The 9,743-nt window shown below is 54.4% G+C and overlaps 2 protein-coding genes across 3 annotated transcripts; one reads left to right on the forward strand and one right to left on the reverse strand.

The window, feature by feature from the left end:
* The first annotated feature begins 562 nt into the window (after positions 1-562).
* DCXR (dicarbonyl and L-xylulose reductase) lies at positions 563-3,863 on the forward strand. The gene is made up of 8 exons (XM_054221406.1): positions 563-680; positions 758-855; positions 1,056-1,210; positions 2,159-2,201; positions 2,516-2,615; positions 2,779-2,843; positions 2,942-3,059; positions 3,539-3,863. The coding sequence occupies exons 1-8, from the start codon at positions 623-625 to the stop codon at positions 3,640-3,642; spliced, it is 741 nt and encodes a 246-aa protein (XP_054077381.1). The 5' UTR covers positions 563-622; the 3' UTR covers positions 3,643-3,863.
* On the reverse strand, positions 2,132-9,268 carry RAC3 (Rac family small GTPase 3). 2 transcript variants are annotated; one of them, XM_054221403.1, is made up of 6 exons: positions 9,112-9,268; positions 6,826-6,897; positions 6,418-6,535; positions 5,726-5,788; positions 5,047-5,206; positions 2,132-3,765 (listed from the first exon to the last, which is right to left on the reverse strand). In XM_054221403.1, exons 1-6 carry the CDS (start codon positions 9,144-9,146, stop codon positions 3,677-3,679), a joined length of 537 nt encoding a protein of 178 aa, XP_054077378.1. In that variant the 5' UTR covers positions 9,147-9,268; the 3' UTR covers positions 2,132-3,676. The 2 variants fall into 2 exon arrangements, with proteins under 2 accessions (XP_054077378.1, XP_054077377.1); XM_054221402.1 differs by lacking the exon at positions 2,132-3,765 and adding an exon at positions 3,828-4,931 and having other exon boundaries at positions 9,112-9,266.
* Between the last annotated feature and the right edge of the window lie 475 nt (positions 9,269-9,743).

Genomic DNA, 9,743 nt, shown 5'->3' on the forward strand with positions numbered 1-9,743 from the left:
ACTCTGTGATCCAGGGAACTACAGTCTCCCGTCAGGCTGTTGTGAGGCGAAACGGCCAAAAAGCATGAGACAGATGACTTGGATGTGCAGAGGAATGAATGTGGATAAGAAGCGTATTTGCAGATGATTAACAGAGTAAAGTAATTGGAATAAGTTAATTGTTGTAAACTTGTCTCAGCACTTCCCTACGCTGTTGCTGCACTTACGAAATATGCAAATTATTAGCATAATTTAAAAGAGTCCTCAGAAGGCAACCTCTGAGCTGGGTGGTCTTACAGCGAGCCCTGTTCAGGGGGCGGCTGATGGTCAGTGCCGCTCTGTCACCGCGCCAGCTCTGCGGGCCGGGCGGGGGCACGGCCGCGGTGCGGTCCTTCACCAGCCGCGGGGGCGGGCAGCGAGGGCAGGTCTCGTCTGGCCAAACGCCCGCTCTCCCGCGGCCTCTCGCTTCGGGACCTCGCGGAGAACCGGAGCCCGGAGAGCCCATCCCCGCCCGCCCCTCGCCGGCCGAGCCCAGGAACGGCCCCTCGGGGGACGGCCCCGCCTCCGCCCCCTCCCACGTCCCCTGGGTGAGACCCGGCCCCCTACAACCCCCCCTCGCCCCGGAACCGAGTCCGCCCGCAGCATGGACCCGCATCCCAGCTTCCGCGGCCGCCGGGCCCTGGTGACCGGGGCCGGCAAAGGTGGCCGTGCGGCGGGCGGGGGCCGGAGCCGGGGCGCCGGGGGGTGCCGGGGCCGGGTCTGACGCGTCTCCCCGCAGGGATCGGGCGCGCCGTGGCCGTGGCGCTGAGCAAGGCCGGAGCCCGCGTGACCGCGCTGAGCCGCACCGCGGCGGACCTGGAGAGCCTCGCGAGAGAGGTACCGGCCGGGCCCGGCCCCCCGGGACCCCCCGCCCCTCCCCGGGACGCACCCCACCAGCCCCCGCCTCGGGACCCCCGAGATCCCCTCCCCCGGCCTCGGGACACCCCCCCCCCCCCCCCCCCCGTTCACGCCTCCCCCTGCCTGGGGACAGCCCCCCGTCCCCGCCACGGTGACCCCAGCCGAGCCCCCGCCCGCAGTGCCCCGGCATCGAGCCGCTGTGCCTGGACCTGGCCGACTGGGACGCCACGGAGGCGGCGGTGGGGGCGGCCGGGCCCTTCGAGCTGCTGGTGAACAACGCGGCCGTGGCCGTGCTGCAGCCCTTCCTGGAGGTGACGCGGGCGGCCCTGCAGCGGTGAGTGCCCGGCGGGACAGCGGGATGCCGGCGAGAGGAGCAGCCGGTGCTCAGGCGCCGGGCAGGTGACGTGCACACCGTTAGCAGTGCCCCACCGGTCACCTTCTCGATGGGCTGTTGATCGCTACTGCTCATGTCCACTTCCTTTCCTTGACTGTGTTTTAATACTTTATGTAATCGCCTTTCACCCTGTAAACACCGCAGGGAAGCCAAGTACAGCACCGACACTGCTCCACGCTGTTAGTGAGTACCCAGAACCTGCGATTTCACCTCTTAGTGGCCTGCACAGGCCATCCAGCCTACACGGGGGAGAAGAGGCTCTTTGCTGTTAATCCAGCTCAGAGCGTCCAGTCCAGCTCCCGCTCAGCCTCTGTTACATTGAAAGTCAGCTGTCGGTGAGACAGTTCAGATAGATAGAGAGAAGACAAATCCAGGTTAAGGGAGTATGAAACTGCCAGAGTGGGAAATTAAATCTGCTTACTGCAATAACACACCATCTTTTTTTTCCTGAAAAGATCCATAGTTCCAGCTGGGGGTAAGCTTTAGGACACACGACACAGAGAGTTGATGGGTCACGCGTCGTCCCTGCATTAAGAATGGCTATTGTGGGTCTATTTGTGACCAGCATATAAAATGTATGGATTCTACTAAGACCATTCTGCAGAACTAGCAGGTAAAACCTGACCAAGGAAGGACTATGTGGCAAATAGAAGAAAAGCTGCTTCTACCCATTTCACAGCAGGTTTGCTATTTTAAAGCCTTGTGAAGGGTTTGATTGACCTAAGAAGAGTCACTGGCTGAGGCCCAGGGCTCCCTGTTTACACTTTAACAGGGGAACTACGTTAGTTTGCTAAAGATCAGAGTCCTGCTAAAGATCAGAGTCCCACCGGTGTTTCCAGGATACCAGCTGCAACCTCTCTGTAACTTTTCAATTTGATTTATTTGTAGGTCTCTCGATGTGAATTTTGGGGCTGTGCTTCATGTTTCCCAGGTGAGGAAGAACTGTCACTGCAGTTGTCTCCATGAAGAGCGGTGACTAAGTTGCTCTACACAGCAGAGATAAGTGTCCGCTGTGGGGGCTAAAGGGACTGTGACCCAAAGTTAACCTGACAACAGCCCCTTCACTCGCTCGCTGGCTTTGACTTGATCTCTTCTGAGTGGGAGACAGTGAGGACTTACTTCCTCCGGATGTTTTTGCTCTTTTGGCTACCATAACAGCCCAGCAAGATTCCTACTGAATGAAATAATGGTTTCTTCTGTTACAATTCTGGCATCCCTGTGTTTTTTTTTTCTTCCCTCCCCCAGATTGTTGCTCGGCAGATGATTGCCCAGGGGGTGCCAGGTGCTATAGTAAATGTCTCTAGCCAGGCATCTCAGCGTGCTCTGCGGGATCATGCTGTTTACTGTAAGTACGTCTGGCTTTAGCAGTGCCCCTCTCATTTCTGATTAGCTGGAGACCCACAGCCACCAGGCTGCTGGCTGCCAGTTCTGGGCAGTGAAGTACTTCTGTGCGTTCCAGACCAAGCGCTATGCACTTAAATGCCTCCTGTTTTTCCCTTCTCTTGAAGGTTCCACAAAAAGTGCTTTGGATATGCTGAGCAAGGTAATGGCAATGGAACTGGGACCCCACAAGGTAGGATTCTTTCCGAGAGAAAGGAAAGCATGAAAGCTGAACCTGAGCATTTCCCCTCGGAGCAGTCTGGTTAGATTGTTTGTTGCTCTTGGTCCCAGATTAGGGTGAATACTGTGAACCCCACCGTGGTTATGACCGACATGGGAAGAATTAACTGGAGTGACCCTCAGAAATCTGCTGCCATGATTAATCGGATTCCGCTGGGAAAGTTTGCAGGTCAGTGGCGTGCATTTGTTGCCAGGCTGGGCTTTTCTGTTGTATCCGAGCCTTCCCTCTAATCGACATCACAGCCACGGGTACCTTGCTTCTTTTGTGGGCAAAGTCACAACCCTGCTGAATGGCTGTGGTTGAATTCCTAAAGGATACGATGAAGACAGGGTGAGCATCAGCCTTATCTCCCCTCTTCTACAGCCTTCTCGTCTTAGGATAAGTGAAACACTATATTGTTCATAAATATGATTGGGAGAGGAGCATAGGTGCTTGCTGTGAACTAAGTGTCATTTGATCACAAGAAGGACTTTTTGATGCCCAGCTCTCAGCTACACTGTCCTGTATGTTGCATCAAGCACGGTCTGGGGGCAGAGATATTTCCCTGCTCCAATTACCTGTAGAGGTCAAAGACATACCTTTTGGGATGCTTATTTTTCTAGTACAATTTGAGGGGTGCATCGGATGTTCTCTGTGTTTGATTCCAGAGGTGGACGATGTGGTGAACAGCATTCTCTTCCTGCTGAGTGATAAGAGTGCTATGACAACTGGCAGCTCACTGATGGTTGATGGGGGATTTCTTGTCTCCTAAGATGACACCTGCATTTCACACCTGGCCTTAATTTTCATACTAGTACTGCATAGATGTAAACTGGATAGAAAACAATGACACAGACCCAGTCTTGCTGGAGAAGAGGGGCAGCAGGGCTGGAACCTGTATGAGAAGTGAGGCAGAAAATTACCTTTAGAAGGCTGCTGTAGATAATAAAGCTCACATACGCCGTCATGGAGAATGTTTATTGCACCAAATAAGGTTTTATCTTGTCACTCTACATGATGATTAGAAATTGGACCTGTCTTTCTTCCAACCCTATTCCCCCCCCACAACCCTTCAGAAGCTCTCCCTGTTCCATCCAAAGCCTGCACTTTTTGTGGGAAGGGGAAGAAGTTAACAGACTCCTCATTGCTTCCTTTGCCGTCTTTAGTAGAAAAAAACAAAACAGAGGCAACAACCACAGCCCTGCTCTGCAGAGACTGGGTTTGGGGGGGGGGAGGCCCTGCTGAAGACTGATGGGGGGAGCAGCACCACGCTGTCCTAGGGTGTGCACACACAAAAAGGCAAATACATGGATTGCACAGGGCTGTTTCACTCACTGAGTTTGGCTAGTACCCAATAAAGCACCTAATGATTAGTTCTTCAGCTTCATATGTAATTTACTTCGCCCCTTTCCGGGGCTGGTTATAATTTCTTTAACAGTCTCAGGCACGTATCTGCTAGAGCACCAGTTTGTTAACTATTAGCCACAGTAGGCTGGGCAAGGAGACCCTACCACTCTCCCAGCTGCTCTTGTCATTCAGCACCGTTCATATCCGCTCCCTCCCCACTCCCACAAGGATCTTCACCACCTGTTTCACCTGTGGGTTGAAACCAGGGGTTTCCAGGACAGGATGGATGTCTCAGCCCTTTCAGCGTGGAGTTCAGGAGAGTCAAAACAGCCTGTTGCCCCGAGGAGCTACCTTGCCTTCCCCATTGTACCTCCCCTGAGGGCTGTACAGCCCCCAGCTAGTCTCCTGCCCCCGCTGCCCCTTCACATCAACACTGACGTTAAATCAAAGAGACATTTAAAAAACACTGACTTCATACATGATGAAGGGCCCTACACATCCCAGCCCCCTCCAGAAACACCCAGCTAATATGCAATCTGTCAGAGGACGACAACATGCTGAGCCAGCACCTGGGCCACAGCCCTCAAAACACGGTGCACTTTTTGCCGGGCTTCTTCACGGGCGGTGGGCAGAGCACAGCCCGGATGGCTTCATCAAACACCGTCTTCAAGCCCCGCTGCGTCAGGGCAGAGCACTCGAGGTACTTTACCGACCCTAGGGGAAAGAGAGCTCCAGCTCAACCACTCCAGTGCTACCAGGACATACTGTCCCTCACCCACTCCAAAACAAAAAGCTCAATGCCAGAGATCTGCCAGTACGTGAGACTCACCAATCTCCCGAGCCATGGCCAAACCTTGGGGGTAGGTGATGGGGGCCAGTTTCTTATCACGTAACCTTTCAATAGTGTCCTTATCATCCCTCAAGTCCAGCTTGGTGCCCACCAGGATGATAGGTGTATTTGGGCAATGGTGTCGGACCTCAGGGTACCACTGAAACAGAGAGGCACGATAAGAAAAGTAGCTATAGCAGGAGATTCAACCATGAGGTTGAATCTCTATTTCCCAATAGCAGAATAGTATCTACTATTGGGAACAAGATTTTTACTATGATCTGACATGGTGGCAACACCTGAACAGGATACTCCTGCCTGTAGTTCTGAATATGCTCTGCAGAAAGGGACAGGTGCAGATGTAGTAACGAAGGCACTGAGACACAGAATCATGACAGACAGTGCCAGCCAACTCTGCACACAGTGCTTCCCTTAAGTGCATTTTAGCTTCTAGGATGTCCCTTATCTTAGTCAAGATGCAGATTCAAAAAGGCAAAAAACTTTGCCAAAGAAGTAATGAATAAAAAGTAGGCCCCTCTTAAAACCTGCAGACTATGACCTTCCCTTATAAAAACATGACTTCTAGAAATTTTGGGCTTCTTGGTGTGATGCTGGGTGGGGCAGGGGATTTCACTAGTTCCTCCCTTCCACTGTTTCACCCAGAAGGAGAATACTTTACCTTGGCTCTGACATTCTCAAAGGAGGCTGGACTCACAAGGGAGAAGCAGATCAAGAAAACATCCTGTGCAGAAACAAGAGGGTCAGCTGCGTAGAAAGAAACAGCCAGAGAGAGTGGAGGGAGGGTGGAGAGGGAGACTTACAGCGGGCAACCTCCTGCCACAAACAAGGACTGTGGCTGTAAGAAATTTGTCCCCATTAAGGATGCTAAACTAATTCAGAGAGGGAAGGAATGCACTTTGAGCATATGACTTCATCTTCTTTTACAGTACTGGGCTCTACATGTTAAGAGCCTGTGACCACAAATACCTTAACAGTGCTTTGGGCTTCATCCCTGGTGGGGGGCCATGTGGGAATTGCTACAGACAGGGAAACTACTACTGCAGCCCAACGGTGACCTGTCCCACCGAGAGAGAATGGGAATAAGGAACGTGGCTCGGCTGCACAGCAGCCCCACACCATTCCTTTCACTTGAGCCTCCCTATGGCATGCATAACTGTCCAAACACCATTACAAAGCAGGGACTAGAATAGAACGATCTCTTAGGAGAAATTCAGCTGTGATACTTCTTACCAGAATTATGGCTACAGCTGCAGGAACTTAGATTTTCCTCAAAGGAAAGCCTGGCTGTACTTGGTAGCCTCCCTGTCCCAGAGAGGGAGCAGTTACAAGCCAGTCCCAGCCCAGACTCACCGTCTGTGGATAGGAAAGAGGCCGCAGTCGGTCATAATCCTCTTGCCCTGCTGTATCCCAGAGGCCTAGGTTCACTGGCTTTCCATCTACCATCACATTGGCAGAATAGTTATCAAACCTGCCAAGGAAGAGGCCCCATCAGTGACAATCTTGTTGTGACCTACTCATCTCTTTATACAAAGTCCAAGGGGGCAGTGAATCAGGAGAAGACACTGCAACCCAGTTCCAGTGGGGACAGCCTGCCCTCCTTACACACACAGCCATGCCACCAGCATCCTCCTCGGGTGTGAAGGTTGTAGTCTGATTTGGGACAGCCTACAACTGCCTTCTCCACACCTACAAAACCAACTTTTACAGGACACATGCAAACAGAGCAAAAAGCAGCTGAAGTCCAAGGCCAGTACTCACACAGTGGGGATGTATTCTCCCGGAAAGGCATTTGTGGTGTAACTGATCAGCAAGCAGGTCTTCCCTACAGCTCTGCAGAGGGAAAGAGTGACAAGCATAAAGAAGGGTACAGCAGGAAGCACTGTAAAACTCACCCTTGCCCCCCACAAAAAAAAGGTTAGATAAAAAGTTAGCATGTGAGAAAACAAACCTGTAGTAGGCTGGATTTCTCTAGCTGTCGGGGACCAGGCCTGAACTCACAATGTGCGCCTTGCCTGAGCACTTACCTGACCCTGCCCTCTCCCACTCCCTTTCCCCACCCATTCAGCCTCAGCAGAACACCAGGCAAAATATATTTGTTCCAGGATCCAAAAGAGAAGAAATAAATTAGGGTTCTCTATTGGGCTCAACACATCCCTAATAATCTAGCAAAACGGGTAATCAGTGAGATGAAAAAATGTGCAACACAGAATTATTCAGGCTCCTCAGATATGGGAATTCAATGCCAAAAACTACAAAAGTGAAAAAATAAGCATCCATAAACAAAAATGATCTTTAAGATCTACCACTGCCAGTTTGGAAACAGATTTTGGCATCAGTGTAGATCACTGAAAATTATCAGCTCAGGGCTTTGCTGAAGGTGGGTGGGATTGGTCAGCCCAGTGGTGGCAGCTGTTGGGCCCCACTGGCAATAGCTGAAGTGTATGAGCTTTAGCTCGCCCTGTAGGAGAAGGGGAAAGCTTAGTTATAAGAACAGAGGAGTACTAGGGGCCTAAACCACCTATTTATCACTGTGAAAAAGTTGTGAACTGCAGAGAACCTCCCAGAGAAACAGATCGCGGGTCACAGCAATGGGAACAGCTGTCTGTTAGGTGTCCAAGTTGAAGCTGAAGAGCCAATGGAGATGGGCATCCTCTACCCAATTCTATAACCAGAAGAACGTGAGGAAAGACTTCAGGAGTAAGCGAGAGACCCCAGGGGACCCGCACTCCTGACCAGGATGACACAGCAACAACCACTACAGTAACCCACCCAGCTTTTCCCCGGGGATCCCCTCTCCTGGAGAACAGGGAGGTGTGTGAGGAACCGCTACGCTGACCAGCCTGACCTTCCTCCTGTGTCACAGCCTCTCCCCCACCAAACAGGGAAGTCATGTAATTCACAGAAAGCACACACATCTACAATTAAAGTGTTTTGATATCTGAGTTCATTTAGTCTCTACACTATCACTTTGGTCTTAAAGCAGAACACCGGACTTGCAAGCCTTCAGCTGAAGTCCCCCTCCAACACGCCGTGCTCCCCCCCACAACAAGGCTGTGCAGTTTTGGCGGGTGGCTCTTTCCCCCACTCCCCTTTGGCCCCCACAGTCTGGACCCCGGGAGGCCTCGCTCCAAATATGTATTTGAGGGGGTGGGATGCGTGGGAAGGTGGGAAAACCAGTCCCTGCCTAAGACTGGTTCCTGTTTAGTTGTCCGTATCTCAGCTCTGTGCTTGCTGCAGCGAACAGAAAAGCAAAGAGGAATTATGAGGTAAAATATGCAGGCCACGCTAGGAAAAGTAAGTTATGAAGCACCATAAATCTACAGCATGCCTGCATCTTGCATACAGATGTGTTCACAGAAAAAGGCATATAGGAAAAGCCTAAAGAAAAGAGCAAAAAGGACGACAAGAGGCACATGGTGAAATCAGGACCAGCAACGTATTCCCCCTTGGAACACAAACAACAAAAGGAGATACGAGAGAAACCTGTGAACGTCAAGATTTTTAGGGTGGACTTTGTGATAAATCACGCTTGTATGACGAAAATTACCAAAATACAGGCACCCTCTAACATAACGAGGAGAAGATGTAAAGCCTGGGAAGAGAAGGCGTTTGTGTTCCGGGCAGCACGACCCTGGATGCGGAGCCGAACGGCGTGAAGAGACGGAGACCCAAGTTGATGCGCGGGAGCGCTGGGCCGGATCGCGGCGCCCGCGGGGCCCCGATCTCCGGCCGGGCACGGGCTGGGCCTGGCCCCGCCGCCGGGCAGGGCCCAACGCCCAGCTCCTCGCCCGCCGCCTCTCCCCCGCCGAGGGGACTCGGCCGTCTCGACCAGGCGGGCCCAGCGCCGCCGAGCGCCGCCCCACCCCGGCCGGGCCCCACGGCGCTCCGGGCCGGGCCGGGCCTCGCCGCCGCGCCGCCCGCTGGCGGAGCCGGCGCCCCCGGGCCGCGGGGCGGGGCCGCGCCGGGCCCTCCCCTCCCCCGGCTCCGCCGCGCCCGGGCCCGCGTTGTGCGGGACGGCGGTGGCCGCGGCCGCCGCGCACTCACCCGTCGCCCACCACCACACACTTGATCGCCTGCATCTGCCCGCGATGGCGGCGCCGCCGCGACTCCGCCGCAGTGACAGCCCGCGCGCGCCGGGCGGGGCGGGGCGAGGCGGGGCCGCCCGAGCCCAGCCGAGAACAGCCGAGCCCAGCCGAGCCCGCGCCGGCGGCGGGGCAAGCGCCCCTCCGGCCCCGCCCCCCGCCGGCCCCGCCCCTCCGGTGCCGCCGCGGCCCCGCCGGCGGCTCCCGGTGCCGCGGGCGCTGGCAGAAGACGGCCGAGCGCACGTACCGCGCCCCCCCCTGCCCAGAATTCCCGTCCTCCGAGCCGCCGCCCCCCTGCCGTACCGTCCCCGAGGGGCAAATTACCGGCGCGGAGCGCACGGCCGGTGCTGCTCAGAACCTGGCGGAGGCCGGTTCTCTGCTCAGGGAAGAAGCTCTAGGCCTGGGCCACGTTGCAGCCGCAGATTTCACCCTCACCCGCCCAGAGCTGCTGAGGAACAAAGACACAGCATCAAAAATCCTGCAGCATAAAGATGAATTTTGGTTTCCTCCACCTCTCCCGGTACTCTGCCGGTACTCGCTTTTCTCCTACCCGCTGCCCAGCACCTGCAGACTATGGAGCCTCAACACGGGTGC

This window comes from Rissa tridactyla, chromosome 15 (genome assembly GCF_028500815.1).
Source record: "Rissa tridactyla isolate bRisTri1 chromosome 15, bRisTri1.patW.cur.20221130, whole genome shotgun sequence".
NCBI classification, from domain to species: Eukaryota; Metazoa; Chordata; class Aves; order Charadriiformes; family Laridae; genus Rissa; species Rissa tridactyla.

Excerpts from the sequence above, each read along its gene's own strand:
- DCXR (XM_054221406.1), top strand. The coding sequence starts at position 623 with ATGGACCCGCATCCCAGCTTCCGCGGCCGCCGGGCCCTGGTGACCGGG. Across the intron at positions 681-757 it reads GGTGACCGGGGCCGGCAAAG|GGATCGGGCGCGCCGTGGCC; the intron begins GTGGCCGTGCGG and ends GTCTCCCCGCAG. Across the intron at positions 2,616-2,778 it reads GCGGGATCATGCTGTTTACT|GTTCCACAAAAAGTGCTTTG; the intron begins GTAAGTACGTCT and ends CTTCTCTTGAAG.
- RAC3 (XM_054221402.1), bottom strand. The coding sequence starts at position 9,146 with ATGCAGGCGATCAAGTGTGTGGTGGTGGGCGACGG. Across the intron at positions 6,536-6,825 it reads GGAGAATACATCCCCACTGT|GTTTGATAACTATTCTGCCA; the intron begins GTGAGTACTGGC and ends CTTCCTTGGCAG. Across the intron at positions 5,207-5,725 it reads TTGAGAATGTCAGAGCCAAG|TGGTACCCTGAGGTCCGACA; the intron begins GTAAAGTATTCT and ends TCTCTGTTTCAG.